This window comes from Cadophora gregata, assembly GCF_030347475.1.
Source record: "Cadophora gregata isolate MNR1 chromosome Unknown scaffold_13, whole genome shotgun sequence".
Lineage (NCBI taxonomy): Eukaryota > Fungi > Ascomycota > Leotiomycetes > Helotiales > Ploettnerulaceae > Cadophora > Cadophora gregata.
In genome coordinates, this window is record NW_026695936.1 from 833,294 (window position 1) to 861,077 (window position 27,784).

Genomic DNA, 27,784 nt, shown 5'->3' on the forward strand with positions numbered 1-27,784 from the left:
ATCGTTCATCGTCAAACACCCACTTCAGATGCTAGGCGGACCTGCTAACCGCTTCGAAGCAACACACCCAGACACCCCCACCAGTGAATGACAATATGGCTTCCCGCCATCGCGGGTTGTTCTGATTTGACAAAAGTTTGAATAATATCTGGTCTCTCACCAAATCATTTCAGTTTCATGGATCGTGAAGAAAAACACGGGATTTTTCCCGTGGGTAAAGTTTGGTTGGCGGCCTTCAAATGTCCCCGGCAGTGAAGGCCTTTAAGCCTGGACCCCAATCGCATTCCCTGCGCTGAGAAATACACAGGCTGAGCTGTTACAGGTCAGGTAAATCACAAATTTGAGGCCGATTGACTGGTGGAGAAGATCAGCGATGTCTGCTTGGGGTGCTGCTCCTTCAGGCCGCATTCACAAGGACGACTCCACGGCTTTGATCCGGAGCCTTGGACAAGAGAGGCCAGAATGTAACAGGATCATCTCATCAGCACTTATTGAGTAACTGACAACCCCGGGCGTAACATCGTCTCGCTCTCCTTCAAGTTTCCTGCCATCAGCACCAATTGAATAGCTCAGGTCACAGTTTGGGCCGTCACCAAGACGTGTTGATGAGTGGCTCTTGCTTCTCCATTCCCTCCCCCGCTGCTCCATCGAAGTACCTCTGTAGGAGTCTCTTTTCCGTCCCTTCTCACGTTCGTTCAAGGTGTCTCCCGTGTGTGACACCTCTGGAATAATCAGTGCACACTGCATTGCGTCTGCAGGTGCAGGTGCAGCAGGTGCATGGCCATGGGTGGCCTGGACGAAAAGAGAGCCAGAGTGCATAAGCGGACGTCCTCGTCCTCGTCCTCGTCCTCGTCCTCAAGGTGACCCGAAGACTGATGCTAGCGTCAGGCATGGTCGCTACTGTACTGTAGGGTATTCCCCCTAGCGTGCTCTCACTGCTCACCTCGCGCCCTTGCCCTTGCCCCTGAGCTCGAGCTCCCTGAAAGTCCTTGACGCCAGCCGGGGAGACAGACTACTACTAGTACTACAGTAGTACTCGTACTCAGGAAATGCTGCTTCGATGGCGCAGAACGTGCCAATGCCAACATCTAATCAAAGCCGCCCACCTTAATTCCCCCCGTAGCTGATGGGCCCCCGCTGAAGACCCCTGAAGCTCTAACCAGACACAGCTCTGGCGTTGAGCCGGGGTCAGTACGGCGTGAAGATTCGACAACGGTGGAAACGCAAATTGGGCACTACGACGCCGTAGACCAAAGCTAGCTGCAGCTGCTTGATGCGTTTCCCGAATTTGATCTTCGGGCTTCACTCTTTCCTCTGCTTTGGTCTTTTCTCGTCCTTTCTGATCCTGCTTGTGCGCGTCTCTTCTTCCTCAGCGTGTCCAGTTTTTGCGTTTTGTTGTTCAATCAGTGTCACGAAAGAGAACGACAGGCTTCGTCCGTACTCGAGTTCCCGGCGATCAGATCAGCCACATGTCGAAGTAACGGTAAGACGAAAGGAAAGCATCCGTCATAGCCATTTTCCTTTTCTCGACGCGAAATCCGATAGACGACGGTATGCCCCTTCATACTCAGCTCTATACATGGGATGTTCAGTCATACGAACTCCCTCGTCAAGCCATTGATTTGCCGCAATGGCTCGTCGCCGAACTGGGGTTTTAAGATGAACACAATGGCTGATTGTTCTGGCGTGTACAGTATTTTACGAGAAAACGATATCCCGAATCTTCGTCACCGCGATTTCTCGCGCCAATCATCGCATTTCGCCGTCTGCTGTCTCAGTTACAGCTCACAGGACATTCTCTGCCTTTCGAATACACCCACTCTGCAGCGCAGTAGCTAAAAGTCGGACTCGATATGAACATTAGACACGGATGAAGCAATAATTCCTCGCAAAGCTTGACCAGGATTTCGACCCAAGGCGTTGTTATGAAATATTCAGAAGATCCCTAAAAGCCCTGTGCTTCGAAACTCGACCGAATCGTATTTTATGCCATAGACCTTGAGTTTCCAAAAGGTACGCATCGCTGTGGTCATAGCTCATCATTCCCACCGCTTTGCCTGCGGTCGTTGTTCCTTCCAAAAGTTGCTTGGTCGTGAGTACAACTGATGTTTACTTAGTCTTGTATAATCAGTTTGATTGTTCTGCTGCATCGTTTTGCAGTGACAGATGTACATACCATCGTACGTTCGTTGCTTCTTCATGCTGGCCAGACCCCGCGTGCACTGATCGGGATCCCTGCCGCAGCCGATGTTATTTCACTGACATATATCAAAGCGTTTTAAGCCATTGTTGAATGAAATTCCCCGATTCGACTCGGCGCCGATCCGGTAATCAACGCATTTCCAAAACAGGTCCAAGAGCACGAGTTTCTAGGATTCACCTGCCGTGAAATTGAATCCTTTCCAAGGGTGTCCTCGAACCTTCAACCCGCTTTCCGTCGAAACAGTCATTGATACAATTGCGGGTACTTTCCTCATTGATGTCGAGAATCTGACAGATTTCGTCTGATGGGTGTTGGTGTCTTGTTCTAGACTTAGAGTTCTGCCCAAATCCAACATGACAGCCTGGGAGACCGAAGATGAGTATGCTGCTGCTGCTCAAGCTTCACTCCCCACACCAACAGACACTCCCTATAGAACCCCGTCGAGAGGGTCGCGCCGTTCGTCGCGCCAAAAGTCGATCTCTCCAGGCCCATCCTCGTCTCCTCCGCCGTTGCCAACGGGCGAGAAAAATCGCCGAGGGTCCAAAGATGTAACCAATGATGAGAGGTAGTTAATTGCTTTATTCCGAGAATTCATGCAAAACTGACGCTTCCAATAGTATTTCGATTCTCGATCCAAGACGATTTACTCCAACACTACATGCAAATTTAGTCTCCGAAATCCTCGCACTTCGAAGAGATCAAGAGGAAAAGATTAGGACGATTGAGCACTTGGAGACGGACCTACATAATTCTAGAGGAGATCACGAGGAACTGGATGCGACGTTGGTCGCTACTTCGAAAGAGAATCGATCGTTGAAGCGCCAATTGGCTCTCTTAGAAGGTGGAACCTCTTCCGCGCTTTCGGAACTTGCCAGAGAGCGCGACGAAGCCGTAGATGCTAATGCCGAAAGCAAGCGAAGAGTTGAGACTCTGCAGAAAAAGGTCCGGAGTCAGGAGGAAGATTCGGATCGTGTCCATGAACTATGGGCAAGAGACAAGGACAACTGGGAAGAGGAGAGGAGGAAGCTGGAGCGCAAAGTTCATGTCGCCGAAACACGCTTGAAGACGGTTTTGGATGAAGTTACCACATACCAAGCTCAGACAAATGGCCATCTTCAAAATGAGAGCGAGGCTGAAGAGACATCGAGAGATCCTGTTCACGGCCATGGAAGCGATGCAGCGAGTGTACGGACGATGAGTATGACCAACAGTATCCGTTTCTCGATGTTGAATGGACCTAATGGGTACGGAGGAAGCAAATTAAATGGCGTCAGCTTAGCGGATGAGCTTGACCTAGATGAAGACGAAGATGAGACGGATCACGATGGCCGTGAAAGTATCATATCTGTCAGACACAAGAGGAATCAGAGCCGTGAGAGTATGATGTCCAGAAATCACCGCCGAAACCAGAGTATGGAGAGCCTCATGCGACCTGGCAGTGTTGCAAGAGGCAGGGCTCTTGCTCAGCAAGCAGTCCTCGAGAGGCTGGAGGGTGGTATCATGGAAGACGATGAGACAGTACCTGTGAAAGTGGAATATACCGACACTGGTATTCAATACTCACCTCCTCCATCGCCCAAACTTCCTGCAGCCGAGCTCACCTCGGTCGTTGAGCCACTCGCAGTCGATATCGCAGCTACAAAGGTTGAACGACAAACGGAAACTCCAGTTCCTCGAGAGTGGGAAATTGAGGCCAACCAGCGAAGAAAGCGAGTGCATGTGAGTCCTCCGCTGGTCATCGAACCTCCAACTTCTTCGATGGTATCTGCAGCTTCGCAAACTCTGGAAGATCCTTTGAGTCCTCCAAGAACACCTATATCACCTACCAGAACCCCACCCCCGCCACCAATAGAGGACCGGATGCATGAAATGACTTCAATTTCTACGCAAACAGACGTTCCCGAAATACAAACACCACTGCCGTCTCCCAGGCGAGCCCCGCCGCCACCACCTATACCCATCCCATCCATACAGTTACATCCTCCAAACTCCGCCCCTGCTACACCTCATGAGCCCCTACTTCCCCAGCATTTCAGAGATGCCGGTTGCCAAGTTGCTATGCAGATACCCATCCCGACAAGGTCCATCTCTGTTCAGACCGAGGAAATTCGAGTTGCACAACGCATCAACTTGCTCCCGCCGCACCTTCAACCGTCTGCAATTTCTTCCAAACCCCCCTCGCCGGAGCCAACTGAGGAACAGACCAAACGATTTTCTCCCGTACCAGGGAACTTACCTCCCAGAAACCCTCGCCGTGTGAAGAGTCGTACAAGCATAGAACAGGAGATTCCCTCTTCACCTCCAGAGCTGCCAAGTGAGACCAGAGATGCCTACCCTGGGAACAATGATGACGGACCGTTATCGAAAGATAGAAGCTCTATTCGACGCCCACACAGGATCAGCAGTTTGTTTGCTGGATTCGATAATGTGAGTTCTGAAGATGCAGAGGACTTTGCGGATGCCGACATGAGCGACAATGATTACAGAACGGCATTGTCTGCCCCTAAGCCACAGCCTGGAGGGCACAGACAGAGCAAACGTGTTTCATCACCACCAACCTCGGTTCCTGAACATGGTGAACTTGCAGAATTGGCCCGGCCTGTGTATGGAAGAAATTCTAGGCAAGCAGCAAACGACTTGCATGGCGAATCGTTCCCAGAGGTACAGGAGCTGCCGTCAAGATCCACAAAGGCTTCTGTTCGTCAGCTTGACAAGCCACTGACTCTGGTCACCAACAACAAGCCGTCGACAATGCGTCGAGCTGCCCTTATACAAAGTGGTGTGGCTGCTCATCAAGGACGTGCTAGAAGCCCAAGTCTTCCGGAAGCTGTCAAGGAGCCTCCTTTCCCTATCCCGACCAGAGCTAGTTCCAGACGACCTCCTATCAGCGCTAGTGCTCCAAGTGACGGAAATCGTAGCCCGACTTGGGGACGAGGATCTGGCTCGAACAGAGGCGGGCCTTATCGTTCGAACAGCATCAGGAAGGTCAGATCTGCTGCTGCGCTTCCTCGCGGGGGACGTGGGAGCTACAGACGTCATGGTAGTAGATCACCGCCGCCCATGTCAGCCTCTACAGAAGCGCCTGAGAGCCCTCAACTACCCCCTATGCCAAACAACGATGTTACTACCCCTCGATACATGCGAGATACAGGGAGTAGCCGCCACCGTTCACATCAGAGACAGCAGCCATCTACGACTACGGCACACACTACAAACACCAATAATACTACTGGCTCTGTTGGAACTACAAACAATGCTACTAGTGTTGTTGATGCAATTGCCCAGACGATGGTAGGAGAATGGATGTTCAAGTACGTCAGGCGGCGCAAGTCGTTTGGCGTTGCAGAGTCGAATGGTATGGAGGGCGACAACGCTAATGGTGTCCGACATAAGCGCTGGGTTTGGCTTGCGCCTTACGAGAGAGCTGTGATGTGGAGCAGCAAGCAGCCAACTTCAGGATCGGCCTTGATGGGCAAGACTGGTCGGAAGCGTAAGTCTAACCTCCTTTCCAACTTTGCATATCAACTGACCTCAACAGTGACAATTCAATCTGTTCTGGACGTCAAGGATGACAACCCTCCTCCGAAGGGATCACCTGCATTGTTTAATCGATCTATATTGATTCTAACTCCAGCTCGTGCCCTGAAGTTCACGGCCACATCACCTGAACGCCATTACATCTGGCTGACGGCCCTCTCCTTCTTAGCCCACTCATCTCAAGCAGTTCCTGAAATTGTTCAAGCACCGCTCCCACTGCCTCAACCATCGCTGCCAGACTTCGAGTTGCCTCGAAATTCTAACCGTCTCCGAAAGCATGGCATACGAGACTCGATTCGTGTTGCTAAAGGGAAGACAGTGGTAGCTCGCCAAGGGCCTACTAGTGTTCATTCATCACATAACGAAGCAGAGTCGATGTACTCGAGATCGGATCCTCTGCAAGATAACTCAGCCGATCCCCCTATTGTACCTCGCTTCTCAGAAAGGGGTCAATATTCTGTACCATCACTACCAACTCATGGTAGAAAGCGCAGTAACACTGGTGGGCGAGTTCCGCCACCCCTCTCATTTCGAGGGTTCTCAGGGCCGTCCAGTAGCGGGCATGCTCCAACATCCAGTACGGCTGGAATGAGTGTCGGCACAACCGGCTCATCAGATATCTACCAATCCCAACCTTCGAGTTCAGTGGCTGGCGGGTACACAGGGATGAGTGTCAGCGGCCGCTCTTCGATTCGCACATCAGACGCCAGCAATCGGCCTGGCACTGTCGTCAACAATTTCTTCGATGCAGTTGGAACCATGCGAATGGAAGCCTTCATCAGCCCTATGGCAATGAGCCGCTTTGACGACTTCCCTGACGAGCAAGACGAGATGGATATGGTCGGGCAGCAGAGGCGTCGCAGCAAGGAGCGTAGGAGACGCAGCAGAAACAGAGACAGCTATTACTCCAACAAAGGCCGACCAAGTGATGATTGGTATGGAGGAAGCAAGACGGCTGGGGAAGAAGATTACGGTCACTTTGATGGTGGGTTCGGCCATGATCCCTTCCGGGGCTTCTAAGCGCGATTCCCGTGAGAGAATTGAGAATGGAAGAAAATCGTGAAGAAGAAGCGAACAGAATGTACATTCTTGGTAATGTACAGCAAGGTAGATAGGCAGAGGTCGATATGGGAATGGGGTACGGGTTCACGGCGTTCACACGAAAATGGCTCACGCCTGCAGTTTCGTCCTTTTTTGATTTTGCAGCTTAGCTTGCTTGGCTTTGCTTTTCTTCTACTCGTTCGTTTTTGATTTTGGGATTAGGGCCCCGGGAGGGGCAGGCGGGCACGGAGTTAATGTGTATATTTGTGTACAGGCGAGGCAGGGTGGCCACCTACCTCTCGCCTAGGGCTATTTTTCTGTACAAAGGAACTGTTGTCACTCGCTAGCTCAAGATCCCTTTTGTCGCTTTCTCGAGGGGCTGAGGGGGGTTTTGAGTTTGCTTGGATCTTTGCGGGGTTTGGGATGATGTGGATGGATTCTAATTCTTGGACTCGATGTGCGGATACCCCTATCTTCGCGGTTTGGTGGATTATTTGTTTTTGTGGGTGAGTGTACATTTGTATGTAGGACATTTGGAAAAGTGGAGATGGATCAGAAAAGTATATACTTCTTCTACTTGCGGGTATCGCTCATTGTGTTCTTGGCCTGGTTTGCTAGCTGTGACTTGTTGACTTCGACCTCGTTCAGGTACAGCATGCCCTCTCTTCAGGTGTCTCGGCAGGTCAGGACCTACAAAGTCAACATCAAGTCTCACTCGCTGAAATACTTCTAAAAGCCATTAACACCGCCAATATGCCCAACGAGAGTGGATTTGTAGATTTTGATCTTCACAATGCCATTCCCTCACTTGCCAGAAAAGTGATTTGCATCACCGTAGTACGTACGTCGCCCGTCACTTTCGAAGTCTGACTGAAACATTATGAACAGGAAGAGTTGGGTTAGGGTCATACCTTTGCGAACACAATCCAGAACACATCTGATTCACCGGCGCAATGCCCTCGGCGCGAGCAAAGTCACAGATAAAATGAAAAGCGCAACACCCTCAGCCATATTGATGAGCATATTGACTATTGGCGGCCTCTCGGAGGAGGCACTGGACAAGATTGAGCGGTGATGTTATCTGATAGGGGAACTTGGCGTCTGGTTGCAGCACAGCTCAATCACATTAAGACCCGCAGAACAAAAGACTGTAAGCAGTTCCAAAATGGAACGTAACAAAACGAGATACGTCGAGAGACACTTACCAGATGTGGCGGTTTCGATAGTCGCATCCCTGACTATAATAACTGGAAGCTCACGTGAGAATGAGGAGGTTCATTGATAATATCATCAAACTCGCTATTTTCAAATTAAAAGGCTATTTTTTCATGCTTGAAACTCTTCTGCCCTGCTCCCTCCCCATACTCCAGCGATACCTGACCACCACCTCGGATCTTGTACTTATAGATCATTAGACCTTCCAAGCCGACTGGACCTCTCGCGTGGATCTTGTTGGTGCTGATGCCCACTTCTGTCCCGAAACCAAAACGCATGCCATCTGCCATACGGGTTGATGTGTTCCAAAACACTCCTGCAGAGTCTATACTTGCCATAAACTGCTCGGCCAGAGGTGCAGAGGAGGTGAGAATTGCGTCGGTGTGGTGAGAGCCATGGAAATTGATATGCGAGATGGCATCGGAGATGTTTGGGACTGCCTTAATAGCCAACACGAGAGAGAGGTGCTCAGTATCGAAGTCAGCCTCCTCGGCATCCCGCAGAATGACCGAGGAGTGTGACGAGAGCTTAGCGGTGAGTGCTTTCTTGCTTGCTGCATCGCACCGAAGCGAGACGCCCTTCGCTAGTAAAGCTTCAGCAACAGTTGGAAGTACCGTTCCCAAGGCGGAATCCTCAACCAGAAGCGTTTCAACACTGTTGCAAGCGGCAGGATATGAGGTTTTTGAGTCGACGATAACTTTAGTTGCTAGTGCTGGATCGACTGTATGTTCCAGATAGATCGAGCAAATACCATCGGCGTGACCGAGAACTGGGATCTTGGTGTTGGATTTGATGTAGCGGACGAGCTCATTCGAGCCTCTAGGAATGACCAGGTCGATATACCTATCTTGCGCAAGGAGTTGAGGAATAACATCTCGAGTGGTGACAAGTTGGATGGCGGTATTTGGTACTTTTGTGGATTCTAATGCCTTCGAAATGACTTTCGAGATAGCAATGAATGACTCCGTTGATTCCTTTCCGCCTACAAGTCGTGACTAGGAATCCTTTCATATTTATGAGAATTACTTACCTTTGAGAATTGCCGCATTGCCTGACTTGATAGCAAGCGAAGCAATATTGGCGATAACTTCAGGGCGAGCTTCAAATATAATTAGAAGCACACCAATTGGGCAAGAAACCCTCTCTAAATCAAGGCCATCATCAAGTCTTGTCCGCAAGGTGACTTTTCCAACTATGATTTTCTATGTTAGCGAAGTTTGTGGAAGTCAACACAGAGCAGCACGACGTACCAGGATCCTCAAGCTCCCGAACATCTAATATGCCCTTCAGCATATCCTCCCATTTTCCTTTCTTTCCCAAGTCTAATCGTGATACAATACTGAGACTCAGTTCTCCATTTTCAGCAGCTTTATGAGCCAATTCTAAATCCTTAGCATTAGCAGCTAGAATTTCCTCTTTGGATGCAGAGAGAGCCGCATGGATTGCTGTCAAAGCATCGTTCCGGGAAGAGGTTGGCAAGGTTGCCAGGATATGTGATGCCGCCTTTGCTCCTTTTGCAGCATCTTCTGGGAGAGCGTTGGTGAGAGACATGATTGAATATGAGTACCTTCTTGTAGGATTGAATACCTACTCCCGAAGCATGACTCAAAAATATATTGGGTGCCACTACAAAGAGTTGAGGTCGCCACATCAAAGACGCTAAGCAAGCGAGCTCTCGGGCCGACTTATCTCCGGTCTGGGGAACCTCTGCCTATCGTGAATTCGAGTGGCAGCCTTGTCGAAATCAAAACCAAGCTACAACGACACAAGTCCTGAGTTTCTTATCGACAGTCAGAGAGCAATACTCGAGGCACAGCTGTCTGAATAGCTTTGACTGTCTGCCTGTTTCCTCCAGCATTACCAGTTGTTTCCAAAGAACAAAGTTCTCCAGATCTATCGTCACTGGAGCTTGGATAGAGCTTCACCCCACCGACGTACCGTTTTCGAGCTCTGCAAACGCGCACAAGCAAGCTACCTGCAATCTCAATCTCTCAAAAGACAGCTACAATGGATGACCTGCTATCGAAACTCCTCTCGTTTCCTCCTCATCCGCCTCCTCATATTCCTCTCTCCGACCAACAATACGATGATGGCATCAAGGACCAGATCGAGACCGTGAAGAACATTTCCGGGCAAAAGATGCTACAACAAACATCTGGTGGTGAGAATATGTTAGAGGTAGGACTTATTGGCTATACTGAACTCGGAAAAAATCTAACGTGTATTGAAAGGTCATCAATCCGGCTCTCAACACGATTCCTTACGCTTTCTGTTTGGTTGCCAACCTCGAAGCAGTCGTCAAGAACACTGGCAAGGGCGTGAATATGGATACACTGTGGGGAAAGATGATTGAATTCCTGGATGTGTTTGATGCGAGGCAGATCAGATATATTGGCGAGGAATTCAGCTACATTATACAAGGTGTGGAGGAGTTTGCACGCAATTCTCGACAGGTATGTTTACTTTAGTTGATTATGAGGTTACAAGCCGCTGAAAGTGTTTAGGGATATCTCGCAGTCGCTCCAATCAGAAATGCAATCCTACGCCTGGATCCCTCTGGAAGTATGCTCACTGCAAATCATATCATCCTAGCCAAACTCGCACTAGAGACACGAAACTACCAAGATGCTGCGCCGGTCCTGAAGAAGTTTATACTATACGTTCCGGGCTATTCGGCACTACCCAGACCAAAATATCCGTGCGACATGACTCTCAGTCCTGCCGCTTTCATCACACCTGCAAGTAAACTCAACACGAAGCTTAAATACCAAGATGTCCTCGAATACTTCTTGTACAGCGGAATGGTACACATTGGGTTAAGGGACTGGGAAAATGCATTTCACTGCTTGGAGAGCGCTGTCACGTATCCGACCAAGGATATGTCTCCCAGTAAGATAATGATAGATGCTTACAAGAAATGGATTCTTGTTGGCCTGTTGTTAGAGGGAAGATTACTGCCTCTACCGAAGTCAACCAGTAGCGGCCCGTCAAAGAACTATCATACCCTAGCGAAGCCTTACGAGACCCTCGCCCAGATATTCGAGAATGGTTCCGCATCAAGACTGAAGTCTGAAGCAGATGCTGGCGTAACATGGTGGAGAAATGATAGCAACACAAGCCTGGTTCTTCAAGTTCTGGCTGCTTATCAGCAGTTTCAGATCCGTCAGTTGGCCAACATCTACAGCAAGATCTCGATCCCCGAAGTTGTCAGCTTGACTACGAGCGCCGAGACTGGATACAAGTTGACAACACCTCAAGCAGGCGAAACTCTTGTTCAGTCCATGATCCAACGCGGTGATTTACATGCCACGCTCAGCCGTCCTCCAACTGGTCCTCCAATCCTCACTTTCTCTCCCTCCGGAACTGCTTTGTCGGAGCCGCAGATGCAGAGAGAATTGGCAGCCTCAACAGCACGCATTCAAGCCTTGACTAACGAGATTAAGCAAACCGACCGTATGCTCACCCATGACACCCAATACATCAAGTTTGTTGTGAAGCAGAAGAAGAACAAATCGACTGGCGAGGAGGGACCTATGCAAGAGTGGAATGAGATTACCGAGGACGAGGATATCATGGCGATGTACTGAGCTACTTCAGTTACGGCACACGTGGAACGAAAAGTTGGTGGACTTTTATCTGGTCATCTTCCGTCTGACTGGACCTGGAGGATGACATATTGATCTTGACGAGGAAATGCATAATGAAGAATGAAGGATGACAGAGCGAGGGTGTTGCTGTGTGCTAAGCCGGAACTTTTGGTTCCTTGTTTGTCCGAGCAAGTGGCGGGCGTATTGCATGAGGCTGGCTAGCTGCATTCAATGGAGGATAGCGTCGAACGACATATAATATCATGAGAGATGGCATGGCCATTGTTTGGTCGATAGCAATAAGCGAAAAATGTCTATTTGGGATGAACTTGGTGAGAGGGAGGTGGATCAGATACCAGAATAAACTATCGATGAACGACTCTGACACATTTCACACATTGCACTACTTGAACTTTGTGCAGTACTCGTTCCAAAAAACACCTATTCCGTAATTAACATCTTGGCCAGTGGCAGCATTCATGCACAACTTCAAATCTCATGGAAAAAGTACTTTCATTTGCTCATTCACAGGATAGCTACTACCAGTGCAACCAAAAACGCCAGGATAATCAGAATCCGACCACCACGTCTCAAGAATCACCCACATTAGCCGTTTCGTCATCCTTCCATAATCTACAATGAAGTAGACTTGATCATGCATGCAATATGCTCTATTCTGACTCCTTTAACATTCCCTTGACCGCGGGACCGAGAGCCCCAAATATGATAACCGGCAGCACCACACATTTTAGTCGAGGCTATAAGTTTTGATAAGGGCTGCAAGCTTGTTGGCCTCAACGGCGAAGTTGATAGGAGTGCCATTCATAACTTGGTAGCGCACTCTGTGATATGGATTAGTATAGTTCTGACAATTGGAAGGTGGAAAACAAACCTCTGTTGATCCTGGAAACTGTCCATCTTGGCTCTGCATTTGAAGGTCAAAGTCTTGCAATTTGCATTCTCGAAAGCCTTTTCCATAGCAGCAGTGTCGTTTTCTTTCAACTCCATGAGTTGATCTCCGCTCATACCCATGACCTGGCGTCCAACATCATCAAAGCAACTCAACCACAGCTGACCCGTGTGATCACTGACATTCAGTGACATGATATAACGGTACTCTGGTCTTGGGTGACTAGCATTGCACTTCTCACAATTCCACGTGCCATCTCCCATGTCGACGACCTTCTTGTTGCAGCCATCGTTCAAGCATGCTGGGTATGCAAAGTTATCTTGTTTGATGTAGACAATTGTGCCTCTAACCGAGAAATAGTCGGCGTTCTCAGACATTCCCAGATTCTCCTCCTTGACTGCAGCAATGGTCTTCAACGGATCACCACGACCACCGGCAGCTCCAGCACCGGACATGCTATTGTGCGTAGCAAAGCTGTCCATCCGACCCTGGGAATCATACCATCCCTTTAGCTTGTGGGCTTCTGGAATATCAGGATCAATAGCCATTGTGCCAGAAGAGAGTAAGCTCAGACTGCGACCACCGAAATCTGAGACTTTGGTACCCTTGAAAGCGATGATTGACTCGGGATTAGCATCGAAGGAGACTGCTGATTTGCCCCAGATCGTTAGCCTGACTGAATAACCTGTGTCATCAACCAGCGTAAGTTCGCGCTTGTCGAAAGGTTGTTGAGTTGTCTTCGATACGATCTGATTGACGTCGGCAACTTCCTTCAAAACACCAATGATATCGATTGTTGAGTCCTTCTCAATATCCTGTAAAGCTGAGATAGTGGTGAAGTTATATCTGATTTGAGGTACATTGTCCTGGTCCTCGGCCTTCTCCACCACGGTATCTCTCTCGAAGGTAAGTTCGTAGTCATTGGCAAGATTCGAGAACTGTTTCTTTGCGAGTTGCACTCGGCAAGGGTTTGAGATGTAATAAACCGAGCCTTCCTGGAATGTGTCGTAGAGCATGTCACACTGCTCATTGAAGCCGGTTGCCTTGATTTCGCCACTCTCATCCAGAAGATTGACACTAAAGAGCTTTCCTTCACTGCTTGCCTTCTTCCATGTCTTGATGTCCGACTTCTGCGTTACTCGAGCTTTAATGGTCCATTTATGAGCATAGGGTGATAGGCCTTCGATAGGGTATATATTCGCATGGGATGAAGAGCTCGTAGGTCCAGAACGCGATGGCAGGGCTCTTTCTTGGACAACCGGAGCAGGCTTGGTCTGGTTACCATAAAAGCCGTTGCCAGCAATAGTCGTGTTCGTAGGCTTGATATCTGCCTCGTCCTTCACTGTGAGAGCGACTGGTTCTCCAATCTTTTCGAGTTCGCCCAAGCTCTCTATAACTTCAAGATCCAGGATGATTAGAATTCTAGGCTAGTAAGCACAAGTCTTGAGATTATACACATTCTCACGAACCTTTTGCCCTTGACAGCATTTGCTTGGTATTGCTTGAGTCTCACGATGCATCCCTTTTTCAATTTTCCTTCGTGCACAACATGATTTGCCTCTGGAACGGAGTTAGCAGGTTTGACAGATTAATTTGTCAGCGTAACCTACGGGTTGCAAGCATGCTCTGAACAAAGTTGTCCATATCGCTCAGAACTAGACGATATCTATCTGGTGCGCCATCTCCACTAGATTGAAGAGTCTTGATCTGCACGCACTGGCAGACTGGGACAGGATATTGTCTTTCGAGGGCGGCGGGGTCGTTGAAAATAGCACTGGGAAAGATTAGCAGAGTTCATGTTGTCGGAATACATTATCCTACTTCAAGGCTCCTCGTGAAATCTGAGCTCGGGCTGCGTCTGTCATTTTGAGTGCTTCGGTGTTGTCTGTCTGTAGGTGTTGTGGCAGATTTGAAATGTTCTGTTGACTTGGACGCGCTTTTTCAGAACGCGTCGAAGGGAAGGATGGCAGTGGCGTGTAAAGTGGCTCGCTAATAGTGGCGGTGATGACTAGACTGCAAAAGCGGCACGGCATCAGGCTGTGATGAGGAGCTGGCTTGATTGCCGCTTTTGTGTCCTCATCAACCCCACTCGCAGCTGCGAAGGCAGATATACCTTAGCTGTCCTTAGAAGCTCTCAGCATTTACAACTTTGATAGCAAACATCACTAACTAAACGCAATCCGCAATCATGGCCGAACCAGAAGTTGCTACGAAGGCACCCGAAAGTGATGCCGCAGAAGTTCCAGCAGTACCTGAAAGCATCGTCCCAGGAGACACACCCGCGCAAACTGGCGCTTCAATGGGAGGTCTAGGAGAAGTAAGGTCACTCCTCTGGAGCACGGCGCAATGCTAACACGTTACAGCACTGTGTAAAGGATAGGCCAACTCGTCAGTACTTCTACAGCTTACTTGCACAAAATGCGCCGAACAAGACAGCATGTGCTGACTTGAAGCAGCTTTTGGAGTTGGACCAAGCGGGGAAATGACACAACTTGGAGGCATAGATGTTTACGTCTCGAAGCCGGCCGACTACCCTCATGCACCGTCAAAGCTCCTACTTTTTCTTACCGGTGCGACGGGTCTCCACTCGGAAAACAACCAGATCCAAGCGGACAGATTTGCAAAAGAGGGATACCTGGTCGTTCTTCCCGATATGTTTTCGGATGATCCTCTACCAGGCTCAGCTACATACGAGGAGGAGAAGGACCCATCTATCATTGAGCAGATCAAGATGCGTGCGGCTGAGACGGCGAAGTCATTCTTGATCGACATGTGGCTGGCACGACAAACACCAGAAAAGGTCCTCCCAATTCTTCACAAGGTTATGGATGCCGCCAAGGACGAATTCGCGGATGCTGTTGCCAATGGCGGAGGAATATACTCAGTCGGTTACTGCTTCGGAGGTCGGATGACATTGCTCCTGGCAGGCGAGAAACCAGACACTGTCTTATGGGGGCAGCAAGTCAAGGACGAAGAAGCGGGTGTTGTCAAGAAAGGTCCATATATCAAAGCCGGCGCAATTGCACACGCAACATTGGTTACCAGGGAAGATTTTGAGGGCACTAAATCACCATTGGCATTTATCTGCGTTGAGAATGACCAACTGTTCGCGGAAGAGATTAAGGAACATGGCGAGAAGCACTTGAAGGAGAACAACATTGAGTGCGAGTTCAAGACGTACTCCGGCGTACCACATGGATTCGGCGTCGTAGGAGAGTACGAGGATGCAAAGATTAAGGTAGCGCAAGCCGAGGCTTTTGATCAGATGCTAGCTTGGCTGGATTCTCATTGAAGGGTATGCACTTGGCGTTCGGTATGATATCAGGTACAACGAATTGACTATTTTTGAATTCCTCTCATTGAAAAGCTGCGACTTTCAGTCTCTCTTTTCCTCTTCTGGTTTTGACGTCGTCTGTCAAGGATACGGATGCTTCAGATTCGGGTTATTTGGGAAGTCGTGAGCTTTTGGACTCTCAGAGCAGGTAGTGCACTTCCCCTCCTCTTAGTCTGCCGACAAGCCAACGACTTTCTTGTCACATTCTTTCTCCTTCCTCGGTTTCTCACCCTAGCCAGGGCTCAGCCATGTACCGGTGCCGAGAACAACATCCACTGGGCATATCTACAGTACTAGAAGGCCAATCACTTCCCCAAATCTCGCGTCCTCCTTCCTTGTCCTTGAAATCAAACAACGAACCTCTCGCAAAACCCCCTTCGCAAAACAACCGCCCACTCAGAAGTCAGGAAGACAGCCAGAACATGCAAGGAGCATGAAAATTCCACGACTTCCATGACAAGTCTACACGAAAACAGCCTCCCAAAACACATGAAACCTCCGAAATTCCGAGCTCGTTGTCGCAGATCACGACGAAGACCCACTTGCACCTCGCTTACGGACGCTAAATAGCTCGCCGAGCCAAAACACCCCCTTTCGCTTCGACGTTTCGTTTCTTTCCACATGTCCCCCACGCACTTTGCGTGTGCTTCAGCCTCCCTCTGGTTTACAAAGTTCTCACCATGCAGCATCAGAATCTCATTTACAAGCTCCCCTCATGAGCTCTATTCACAGGGACCTGTTGAAAGCAGGTAGATAATGAGTGAGCATACAGAAAATCCAAGCGAGAGTCAGGGGCTTCCTCCTACCCAGACTTTAAAGATCAGATGAGGCGAAACCGCCATGACACTCTTCGAGCATCAACACCACGGGCGCGCACGGCTAAGCCTGCCCTCCCACCACTGAAATCCATACTTAGAACGATCGTCATCACGCCTCACCGAAGAGGAAATAGTGCGTTCGCTCCATATTTTCTTCCCTATCTCTCTCTCTCCCTCTCCCTGTGAGCCCGTTTCGCTGTTCGCCGTCGTGGAGGAAGTCCGTCTTGGAACCTAGCCTTTCCTGATAAGCATGCGCATTCCCCCCTCTCTTCTTTTCGCCTCTTTCCTCCGCCCTCACCACCTCATCGCGCCGTTCAATTCTCAGCTTTGAGTAGATCAAGCGCAGGACGTTGCCGATTCTGGGAATTGGGAAGAACTGGTTTCTTTTGGACTGGACTTTTCGATTCTTCATTTTACGGTTCTTTTATTGACCCTTTTTTGTGTTTATACCTACTTCTTAGGTGAAGTGTGGTCTCTTATATTTTTACCTTCATCCGAGAAAAATCTCCTGGAGAGATAAGGTTGCCTTTGAGATCTGGAATCATGTTCATTTCTAATCTTTTAATCTTGGGAGGTGGAATGTTGATGGCGGCGACGGGTGTGGAGGCTAGGGCGATTGGGAAGCTCTCTTTCTTGCGTAAGTCTTGCTTTCTGCTTTGCATAATCGATTCCATTGAAGTCTGTTTATCGAATCCTCTCTTTTCTTGACTGGGAGAGACGTTTATTGTGTAGGGTACGTGAGATGTAGGCATGTGGAGAATTCCCAGTGGATGTGGAGGGATCAGCTTCTTGGTACTTCTTGATGTCTCTTGTCATCTTTGTTGGCTCCACAATCTTCATGGCTAGATGTCGTATGTCAGATATGCGTGAGATCTGTCGATGTCCTTCTCAACCCTCAATCGTTGCTCTCGCAACTCTTGGCCTCTCTTTGTGTCCTATCATTCCCCCTCATCTATGCCCAGCATTTCCTCAACCCTCATATACGTACTCAGGAAAACATATACTAACATACCCATCCTCACAGCTCACCTCCCATTCTCCACAAAATCATCAACGTCAACACCCCCAGCAACCCTCTCCTCAACCGCCCAAGACTCCCAGCAAACCTGCGCATTCACACCTCACGTCCCCCTCCGAACAACCCAATCCGCCTTCTCAATCCCCGACTCCGCATGGCCACTCCTCCGAACCCTCCTATCCACACACATCATCCCTGAGTCCGCATCGTTATCACCTCCATCCTCACCAGAATCCCAAACCCAAACCCAAGCCTCAACTCAGCAAGACATCGACCAACAAGAATTCATCCTCCACAACTCCGTACAAACGCTCCACCTCCGCGACTTCACCGACGACGCCTCCCTCGAAGGCCTCGTGCTCGGTCTCGTATTCAGCACCGGCGAGCAAGACGCCTCCTACAAGGAACTCCGCTCGCTACCTGAGAGCGCGCAAGAAGTGCGGAAGAGAGGCGCGGTGAATGGAGAGGGCGAGCAGGAGCGGAGGAGCTGTATTGAGGAGGCTGTGAGGAAGGTGGAGGAGGAGAGGGTGATGGAGGGGGTGTTGGAGTTGGATGGGCGAGGGGGGACGGTAGGGTTTCTGGTTTATAGGGTTGATTGATTGATTGATTTCGGGTAGAGGTTCGGGATGCGATGGGGGGAGGCAGATGACAGCAGCAGAAGCAAATAGCAAACAACAAGCAGCGAGCACGAATGTATGAAATGCACTGATCTTTATTTTCGTCCAACTATCCGTCGTCAAGCAGACAAGTCATGCTTTTGTCTGTTCCGACTCTGATATCTCTCGTGACTTGACCGACAACAATACTAGCTGGTTACATTCGTATAGGGAGATATCGCGCAATCGAAATCCACTACTTGTCACATGAGTGCGCCCAGAAGTCAAGAAATACTCCATCTCTCCCCAGCTCAAGTTCAAATCAAGTATCAAACATAGACTTCGCCCCAACTTCCAAAGTCAGTCCAAAATTTTCGGAGAATTTTATTCCCGCATTTTCCTCTCGGCGGCCTACTCATGCAGTATGTATGCAAGCCTTCAATACAAGTGCGCAGCGCCGGCAGGAGTGCAGGTCCCAAGAGTGTCCTCCTTAGACTGCATACCTTGGGTTGCATAGCTGCATCTGGGGAGCATGAGGAGTGCGTTCTCGTTGGCTCGGGTAGCTAGACTAATGAGGTAACTTGTTTGGGTACATGATTTAGTCTGCTGTGTGATGGTGTCTAGACTGCAAACAGGTCGTGAGCCAACTGAGAGCTACTATAGAACTTGCATGCGTAACGGAATACTCAGCAATCGGCAACGCCAAATGCTACACTCCTTTCTCTTGCACATGCTGGACTGGCACTTGCCGATGTCAGGTTGCGAACTTTCACGTGGAATACAATATCACAGGAGTATCTAAAAAAATGGATCACACACAAGGCAGATAAAAATAAGTGATAGATGGAACAGATATTTCGTCATGATTGAACAACACAGACAGCTTTTATTTCTCTCATAAAGTCGTTCAGTACATAAAGAAGCCAGTGGTCGATCAACTAGCTAGCTGGTCGAAGTCGAGGTCGTTTGTTTCGGTTAGATTCGGTAGAGAAGAAAGGAGACAAAAGTAGTAGAGCTGTAGCCAACAGAAGAAAATAACAAACAGCCAGGAGAGTCATAAGGGTCATCATAAAGTGTAATCGACTCAAGGAAACAAATGACAAGTCGAGGGAGACGAAAATGCACTGGTCGGGGAAAGCATCCGAGTTTGGGCGTCTGAATCATCAAGACAGCGCCAGCTCGGTTTCCCTCAAACGCGTCTGGGGATCATAACAGACGTTTTAGCCATCTCGCCCTCTGTACTCCTCCGTTAATTCCCACGCCTAGAGTCCCAGGCACGCCACGTCACGCCGCCGAACAAAAAGACAACGCTTGCAATGTAGTATATGGGTTGGAAATCGTCTCGTGTGGATCGTTCCCGGTTCATTTCCTTGCAGACTGCGTAAAAGGGTTTCATCAGGCCGTGTGAAGAGGAAGAGGAGCCCAGAAAGATAGGACGAGCCGTGTCAGCCATCCATCTCAAGGCTCCCCATGGTTTTCTTCGGAATAGACATCAATCAAAGTCGTAAATCTCGTCGTGTGAAGTAGAACAATATGCCGAGTTTGGTAGTTTCAGCCAGTACAAGAACAATCGTGAAAAGGAAAGGAAAACAATTTTGATCTTTGGCAATGAATGTGGTGTTTGGAGGGCTTTTATGTTCGAAGGCTGGAGCCACAAGGCTTTTGTGGGCAAAAAGTGACTCGGGAGCCCATGTGGCCTTGGTTCCCGACCAGTCAAGAATGTGCAGAAATCTGACAAGAAACGTGGGGGGTTATCGCCGTCTCTGGGTGATAGTCGATCGAGCTCTGTTCAAAGGGGCGGCATCGTAGCTTGGGGGTCCTGAGACGGATCCTTCACGGATCGTCTTTCTCCTCTTCAAGTCAATGTCTCCACCTGGTCCTCTACTGGAAGGTCTGTCATCTTCGTCATCCCTTCCGCGCTTGTTGCTCGCAGGAACACCGTTCATGACAGGTTGTTGGGCTGCATAGCCGTTCGGTATCGAATTGCTCATGTCCGATTGAGGCGCATAAACATCACCTCCAGTACTGCCATTTGCGGTTCCACGCTCACTGCTCATTACATTATACAGATTACTGGAAGGTGGCTGGGCTCGTGGAGGTGTGTTGTACCCTTGTTGTTGGGTGTAGTATGGCTGAGGAGCAGACGCCGTTCTTGGCGTTGCTCGTCCAGATGCTGGGTGGTTGGGGGACCCAGTCATTTCGGGGGAGAGGTGTGCATGTTCTCCAGGCAAGGCTCCAACTGCTGGTCCGTTGGAGTAGCTGTATGATCCTCGGTTCGAATCATAATTTGTAGGGTTGCCATGGGTGTACTCTGACTCGTGCTCATGGTCTGCTTCATCTTCAGCCTGGCTGTGACCAACCTGACCTTGAGGTTGATTGTGGTGGATCATACCGTTTTGGCTATCTTTGGGATCATGATGCTCTGCTTCAGATCCTGGAGCTCTTGCAGTTGGGGGACCCATTTCGTTCTTGATGTACGAACTTGGCTGCGAGTAGCGGATGTTTTGCTGATCAGGCGCAGATTGAGGGTACGAGTTTTGCTGAGGTGGAGGCGCGGAGTACATCTGCCTCGAAGTATCGTATGGCTGTTGCGAGCTCTGCTGGTATTGTTGCATGCTCTGGATTGTGGTTCCAGGTGGGGTCGTCGCTGGAGTAGTAGGCATTGAGCGTGCGTTACTTAAACCCGTGTCAATAGACAGGGGATTTGTACCTTGAACACTCCCCATCGACCCTGGAGCTCCCCAATTGAAGTTTCCATCCGAGCTACCCATGTTCCCCATCACACTAGATGCGCTTGTTGGCGGAGTTGGGAAAGTGTGTGCCCGGTCGATCCCTGGCCGTCCCACACTCGGATGAGGTGCAATTGAGTGCTGGGGACCTGGCAAAGGACCACCAATTGAGTTATTCATTGAGTGGTGGTGGTGTTGGTGAAGAGATGGGAGACCAGGAGCTTGGGTGTTTCTCATCTGGTTCTGCTCCTGCTTTCGTCTCTCTGCGGCTGCCATTACCGCGTTTGTACGGGTCTGGTTTGTGGGATGATACAGAAGAGCGCCAATGTTATGGACAAATAGAGGGTACAATAACTCCGTAATTTTCTCCTTGTTTGCAAAGTCAAGTGCGCGCTCGAATGGAATCCTGTTTACCGTTAGCTCGGCTAAATGTTTCACTTCCTCCAGTGCTCACCAAACGCCTTTCAAATGCATTGGGCCAATTTTGACCACATGTCTCATCTTTTCACTCTTCAAAATGCCATCTCTGCGGCCTCGCGTCATTCCAGCCACGTTCAACAGTTTTGTGCCATTGATCATGTGGTTGTCTGCCGTTTGTTAGCTTGCTATTGGTCAACTTCAAATGCTACAACATACCCTCGCGTCTGGCAACGCACACTCCTTTTGCCTCAACTTGAAAGCAGAGGCTGCCTTCATCTTCCCATAACGTAGCGGTGACTCTTGGCTTCATTCCGGGAGGAGCCACTTGCCCAGTGGTATCAAAACCTGGCTGGGTACCTCCATAACCAGGGCCTGGCATAGGTTGTGCCGCGGACATTGCTGGCAATGGCAACACATTACCCTGCTGGCTCATTGAGCCTGGAACTTGATGGCCAGCTGATTGGGGCGATGTCAGCCCATTTTGGTAGCCACCATATTGGTTGTAGGGTCCTGGCGCAGGAGAATACTGTGCTGGGCCTGGCTGCAACAGCGGTGGCTGCTGGTGCTGTTGGGGATAGTGGCCCATGTTGCCTGACGTGACAGTCTGTGGTGGTGGCGGTTGACCAGCTGACATATGTGAAGGATAATACATCTCCTGAGGGGCGTGGTTCATGTTTGGGTACGAGTCCTGGTTGTATGAGTACGCTGGTCCAGAAGGTGGAGTACTGCTGTACGAAGTCTGTGAGAGGGAGACTGGAAGCCCAGTATTGCTGGGAATTGTTGGAGATGGGGTTTTAGGCCCGTTTGAAGAAGAAGCGGTGGTGTATGAGGAGTGAGAACTGCCGTTTAAGATCGATGAAGACCCAAGAGATCCAAGTGAACCAACCCGGGGTGACGATGTACCGGACGAGTATGCCTGTTGCGGCTGTGGCAAAGGCAAAGAGGGCAACCTATCATTCGCATACAGCGGTCGCTGCGCGGCGTGATGATTGTAGTATGGCACGTCTGAAGGTCCCCGGGTTTGCACTTGTGAGATCGACGGGAGATCCAGCTTTTCGGTTTGAAGATTCAAGTCCTTAGAGGACAGGTGACTGACAGACTCAAAAAGGAGCCGTTACGAATGCAACAGAGGCTTTTGGAAGCCTCCGACGTCAATCGCGTGGAGTATGCTGGCTGGGAGCAGGGAATTGGTGGAACAGTGACCAATGATGCAAATTCGCTGCGTATGAGAGAATGATGTCTGGTCATAAAAATCCGTCAAGTCGTTTCTTTTCTCAAGACAAAAAAGAGACTGAGTAGTTGGCAAGAATGCTTTACAACGAGTGCAGATGATGGTGATTGGGGAGGGGGTCGTTTATTTTATCGTGATGAACAATGATGCATAGACGGCAGAATAACTTGACTTCGTGAAAATTGCAGCAAAGACTCGGATACTAGGACGTTTGGCTCGTAGACGGTCGTTAAGAGAGACTTGGTAAACAAAGTCTGACAATCCAATTGCAGATGCGACTGTAGCTCCACGACAGGATGGGATGAATTGGTTGAGTGTTACGCGAAGCTGCAGGTATGCTTGTGCTGATTGTCGCTTCGAACGTCTGATCTGATTGATCCGTGCTTCTGAATATTCGAGAGTGCAAAAGTTTCGTGGAAGGGTCGTTTCGTCAAGCTCGTGATGGTCGTTACTGCAGGTTGGGGATATGCAGGCCGGAACAGGTGGAGCGTTTTGTGGTTGTTGGTTGCGTAAGGTGAGAGAGTTGCTGTATGTACGGCGAGGAATTGAAGACTTTGACCACCTCTAATGCAGGTACAACAGTCAGCGCTGGCTGCAGGAAAAGCTGAGGATACAATGGGAAGAAAGGGACCTGGGAGAAACAAAGAGGGGACCGCTGCAAGTGGGAGTTCCAGAGCACAGAGCACATACCTTTTTGCGATTCCGAGACCTCCAACCTAGGAAAAACAGAGAGGTCGGGAAAGCAGGAGATAGGAAGGGAGGATGTGGATCTCCAATCTGGCGCGAGAGGGGGGGAGAGGAGAGGAGGAGGTTGGGTGGTTAGGAACGAAGGTAAGTGCTCTTCGTAAGAGGTAGAGAAGTAGAGAGATAGAGAAGGAGGAGGAGGGTGAGAGGAGGAAGTTCGCGGTCCAGGTCAAGCCAGGAAAGAAAACGGTCAGGATAAGAGCAGAGACAGCAGTTGCAGCAGCCAGTGCGGTGCGGTGCGGTGCAGTGCAGTGCAGGGCAGGGCAGGGCAGGGCAGGGCAGGGCAGGGCAGGGCAGGGCAGGAGTGGAGTCGCGGTCGATTGGAGGTAGGGCGGGGGTGTGAATAGATGCTGTACCAAGACACCAGAAGCGGTAGGCGAGTTTGCTGGGGTGTATGGGTGGGAGAAGAGGATGGCAGGACTCAGAGAGGAGGACAGTAGTAGCTAGCTAGCGGGCGTGGGTTTGTTGTGGTCGTGGTGGTGGTGTAAATTTACACCTTGTCTGGTGGGCTGGAGGGCTGGAGGGCTGGAGGGCCGGTCTAGCTGGGTAGGGTAGGGTAGGGTATGGTAAGATAGGCACGGGAGGATAGAGTCGTAGGGCCAGGGTAGGAGGGTGGAGGCTGGCTAGGTAAGAAGCAATCGAGATAGGCACCGCAAGAAGAGACGAGACGAGTAGAGTAGTGAGTGAGTGACCTGCTGGCCGTTGTGTTCTGCTCTGCTCTGCTCTGCTCTGCTCTGCTCTGCTCTGCTCTGCTCTGCTCTGCTCTGCTCTGCTCTGCTCTGCTCTGCTCTGCTCTGCTCTGCTCTGCTCTGCTCTGCTCTGCTCTGCTCTGCTCTGTCCTGCTCTGCGCTGGTGCTGGCGGGCAGAAAGACGAGAGTGGAGTGGAGTGGGGTGGAGGCGACTGGGACTGGGACTGGGACTGGGACTGGGACTGGGGACTGGGACCAGGATTGACTGGTGGATGAAGCGGATAGACTGGGATCAGGAGGGCGGGCGGGGAGCCTGGGCCAGTCAGGGAAGAGAGTGGAGACGGACTTCAGCACTGAGCCAGTCAGAGTCAGTGCAAGCCGTCACCTATCGTTGTGAGGACTTCCTTCGAAGGAGGAGGGGGAGGGAGGCTGGGGCCAGAGGCCAGAAGACAGGGGTTAAGCGTTGAGGCACAAAACAATTGAGGGGTGGGAAACAAGCGAGCGAGCGAGACATCTTTTTGGCTGGCCCGGCCTGGCCTAGGCAGCGGGAGGGGAGAGATACGGAGACGAGGAGATGAGAGTGAGAGTGAGAGCGAGGGGGAAATCAGAAGCTTGCGGACGCCTTGTCCGTCCGTCTGTCTATTAATCTATCTATCTATCTGCCAGCCTTCACTGCCTCTCGCTATTCGCTCTTACTGTCGCTTATATGTCTACCTAGTCTTGTCTCTCTCGTTTCTCTCTTCTTCTCCTTCTTCTTCGATTGCGTACATGCCAGCACGTGAAGTTTGCACTGACTAGGTAGAAATGGAAGTAAACGTCCAAACCTAAACGGACCTGGACCTGGAGCTGGGGTGTCTCTTATTCTGCTGACTGACACAGCGCCGCGCCGGGTACGTAAAGAAGAGCGAACACTACAGTAGTGGAGAGCATGTTGTTGAGCAGCCACGGAGTAGGCTTTTCTAGCCTAGCGCTAGAGCTTTTTAGCTGGCCTGCGGATTTAAACGTCAAGATACCGCACTTAGCTGTGTAATTTACAAGTAGCCCGTCCTCTCCCTGTCCCTACCCCCTGTCCCTTCCCTTCCCTTTCCTTGTCCTTGCCCCTGCACTCGCTTAAAGATCAGACCCGCTCTCCCTCTCCCTCCCTTCGCTGTCCGCCGGCGTTTTGATTGACCACACTGACCAGCCTCTTCCCGCCCCTGCTGCTTAAGCGAGGCTCCAGGGTGCACGCTGAGTGGCGGGTTCAATTCTGCGCCGCCGATTGCGATTGAGCCTTGGGCAGGACATGGGTCCTGTGAACGGCCATGGCCGAGAATGGCCATGGGGGCAACAGCTGTTGACTTGATATGGAAGGGATGTTGAGCCATCGGTTGGCGAGGATGGCCTGGATAAATAAATATCTCCAGAAGGTCGGTCTTGGGAGGCCTCGCGAAATGGCCGACACTGTCTCTACCCTACATTATTACCTACTGTCCCGTACTCGGTGAAATAATGTCGTCTTTTTCCTTGGATCTACTCCCGCACTCACTTATCAGTAAGTGCACGCACTGAATCTAGCAGGAGCTGCGATGATCTGATCCGATCTGATCTGCTTGCTCCGAGGGGGCTGGCACTGACAGTACAGTGGCAGGCTGGCAGGGCAGGATGGAACAGACTCAAACAGCGTGAGGAGATCCCTGGGGCTCGGGAAGACAATGCTGAATAACGGCCTGAATAATGGGTGGCTGACGACTGACGGGGCCTTTGTTGAGCACTGATCAGATGCTGGAAAGGCCTGTCATCTGCTTGCACATGGCCTGCCCTTCACGCTGTCTTTGTTTCTCCCGAAGGAAGGTTGAAAGTGAGACCTTTCTCTCAAAGTGGGGTTGTTGCCAAACCTGGGTCTAGAGCCGAGCGGATCAATCGCCTCAATCCGACTTCCTCCCATTTCAACATCGTCTTTCAGATAAATAAGAAAAAGAGCGGTAAATCAGTCTCGGCGACGAAGTGAAAATGACATGATTCAGCAGTGGATATCAGCATGAAAATTGTCTGTCCGGATCTCGGCCTGGGTAGCTCCCTCTAACACTTTAAGAGGAGAATTTCAAAGAGACTAGACACCTAGCAAACTCTTAATCATCTAGTTCCCAACCACCTGCCCACTCGGATTTGCTCATGAAAGTGCAAGCCATAAGCCACCGAGATCGTGGGCATCTCTGACACCAGGAAACCCCCCGCACTACCACGGTGCTGAGACTGGCTATCTTCATCATGCCTTGCTGCTGTGCAAGTCCTTGAACCGCGGTGTCTGTTATGTAAATTTACACATGCACGTCGTCCGGTCTTGATTCGATCCTGAACCGCCCGCGTTTAGGAGGATTAAGCAGTCGGTGCTTTTGGCTTCGGCGCCAAACCAGCATTACATGAACGCAAGCCTTCGTGTAAACTTCCATGCTCGACCGGTTTTCGTTTGGATGTCACAAGCCGCATTTAAGAAACGGGTTCTGGCCATCGCGGATCTGATCCTGAAGCAGCTTGGTTGGTACACTACTATTATCCATCAAAACGTCCATATTCTCGTGCTTCTGTGTACCTTTGCTTGTCCGATTAGTAGTCATGAAACGGTGATGTAATATCTTCCACTACAGAATGTTTCTTGGGGCTCAAGTGATGGTTCACTACGGCCATGCGAGTTGCCGTCTGGATATGCAGTTGTCTCGCCACCAGTACCTGGTGGTGCTGAAAGGCTTTGCTTGGATCCGACCTAGAGTGCCATGCTCCGCCCAGGAAGATTCCCCGTCCCGTGTGCAGGAACATGCTCTGTTGATGCTAGATTAAGATACACTTCTCGATTTCTCCAAGGGATCAGACCTTTCAGGTGCAGAACCACATGTAAATAGCAGCAGGTACAGTCCGTTCTGCGGTCTGTGAGTCCTTCAAGTCTCTTGAATCATTGGCGATCAGGAAGGGATGGTAAACAGCAGACGCAAAGCAGGAAGATCCCGCGTGCATTACAGTCGCAGTGCAGTTTGCAGTAGCAGCGCAGGGCGGCGGCAGCTAGTATTTGCAACGATCAAGCCTGAAGGGAACGCACAGAGCCCGGCGGACAATACTGTAAGGCAGAAAATTCTCCGGCTGACTTTTGCCACCTGGCTGTGTAGAACTAGAACAGCCGTGCTGTAGGATGGTAATAATACGGCCTGGCTGGATGAAGCTTTTCTAGCTGGCAAATGAACAATCCGGAGTGCAGATAGACATGCACATTTGTGGCCCAAAACGAAGCCTGTTTTGCATATTTTCATAAACAAGAAAGGCAAGGAAGCAGAAAGCATAGATGATGCGCAGTAAATGATGCAGCACTTGCTTGATCGGTTAAGCGTGCTGGCAGCATGTGTATGTAATTTATATATGTATGTAATAAACAGGGGAATATGGAGGACGGCTCCGTAATATGCACAATATATCTAGATTGCTGCCGAATGATAGGTCCTTGAACAGCTAGATCTCTACTCCATATATCTAGCTGCTCTTTCATGTTGTCGCAAAGCCACGCTGCGGAATGACCGCATGCCTTCGATGATATCGAGTCGTCCACATGCTTCCAAGGGTTCATATTTGCAATTCCCAGAGCGGAGCCCTCGAAAACGGCCAGGGAGCTGCTCGGGATCTCAACTCCATCTGAGCCGAGTCTGGAGGGATGTTGAAGGTGTTGGCCTAGCCGATGAGAGGAGCACGA

General features: G+C 50.2%; 7 protein-coding genes across 8 annotated transcripts; 4 read left to right on the forward strand and 3 right to left on the reverse strand.

The window, feature by feature from the left end:
* The first annotated feature begins 1,551 nt into the window (after positions 1-1,551).
* ONS95_003742 (uncharacterized protein) lies at positions 1,552-7,334 on the forward strand. 2 transcript variants are annotated; one of them, XM_058497066.1, is made up of 4 exons: positions 1,552-2,013; positions 2,118-2,180; positions 2,275-5,693; positions 5,742-7,334. In XM_058497066.1, exons 3-4 carry the CDS (start codon positions 3,398-3,400, stop codon positions 6,758-6,760), a joined length of 3,315 nt encoding a protein of 1,104 aa, XP_058353009.1. In that variant the 5' UTR covers positions 1,552-2,013; positions 2,118-2,180; positions 2,275-3,397; the 3' UTR covers positions 6,761-7,334. The 2 variants fall into 2 exon arrangements, with proteins under 2 accessions (XP_058353009.1, XP_058353008.1); XM_058497065.1 differs by having other exon boundaries at positions 1,552-2,768; positions 2,821-5,693.
* A 731-nt stretch (positions 7,335-8,065) lies between these two features.
* On the reverse strand, positions 8,066-9,587 carry ONS95_003743 (uncharacterized protein). Its single transcript, XM_058497067.1, has 3 exons — positions 9,247-9,587; positions 9,027-9,188; positions 8,066-8,978 (listed from the first exon to the last, which is right to left on the reverse strand). The coding sequence occupies exons 1-3, from the start codon at positions 9,545-9,547 to the stop codon at positions 8,092-8,094; spliced, it is 1,350 nt and encodes a 449-aa protein (XP_058353010.1). The 5' UTR covers positions 9,548-9,587; the 3' UTR covers positions 8,066-8,091.
* A 167-nt stretch (positions 9,588-9,754) lies between these two features.
* On the forward strand, positions 9,755-12,022 carry ONS95_003744 (uncharacterized protein). Its single transcript, XM_058497068.1, has 3 exons — positions 9,755-10,174; positions 10,228-10,449; positions 10,501-12,022. Exons 1-3 carry the CDS (start codon positions 10,004-10,006, stop codon positions 11,581-11,583), a joined length of 1,476 nt encoding a protein of 491 aa, XP_058353011.1. The 5' UTR covers positions 9,755-10,003; the 3' UTR covers positions 11,584-12,022.
* A 55-nt stretch (positions 12,023-12,077) lies between these two features.
* Positions 12,078-14,441, reverse strand: RFA1 (Replication factor A protein 1). The gene is made up of 5 exons (XM_058497069.1): positions 14,315-14,441; positions 14,104-14,267; positions 13,963-14,053; positions 12,476-13,915; positions 12,078-12,425 (listed from the first exon to the last, which is right to left on the reverse strand). The coding sequence occupies exons 1-5, from the start codon at positions 14,356-14,358 to the stop codon at positions 12,332-12,334; spliced, it is 1,833 nt and encodes a 610-aa protein (XP_058353012.1). The 5' UTR covers positions 14,359-14,441; the 3' UTR covers positions 12,078-12,331.
* Positions 14,442-14,599: 158 nt separating this feature from the next.
* Positions 14,600-15,821, forward strand: ONS95_003746 (uncharacterized protein). The gene has a single exon (XM_058497070.1). It carries the CDS (start codon positions 14,976-14,978, stop codon positions 15,783-15,785), a length of 810 nt encoding a protein of 269 aa, XP_058353013.1. The 5' UTR covers positions 14,600-14,975; the 3' UTR covers positions 15,786-15,821.
* ONS95_003747 (uncharacterized protein) lies at positions 15,822-20,908 on the forward strand. The gene is made up of 2 exons (XM_058497071.1): positions 15,822-16,778; positions 17,670-20,908. Exons 1-2 carry the CDS (start codon positions 16,652-16,654, stop codon positions 18,260-18,262), a joined length of 720 nt encoding a protein of 239 aa, XP_058353014.1. The 5' UTR covers positions 15,822-16,651; the 3' UTR covers positions 18,263-20,908.
* Positions 20,011-22,081, reverse strand: ONS95_003748 (uncharacterized protein; the record flags this gene model as incomplete). The annotated part of the gene is made up of 3 exons (XM_058497072.1): positions 20,011-21,394; positions 21,443-21,575; positions 21,625-22,081. The coding sequence occupies 3 exons, from the start codon at positions 22,079-22,081 to the stop codon at positions 20,011-20,013; spliced, it is 1,974 nt and encodes a 657-aa protein (XP_058353015.1).
* Between the last annotated feature and the right edge of the window lie 5,703 nt (positions 22,082-27,784).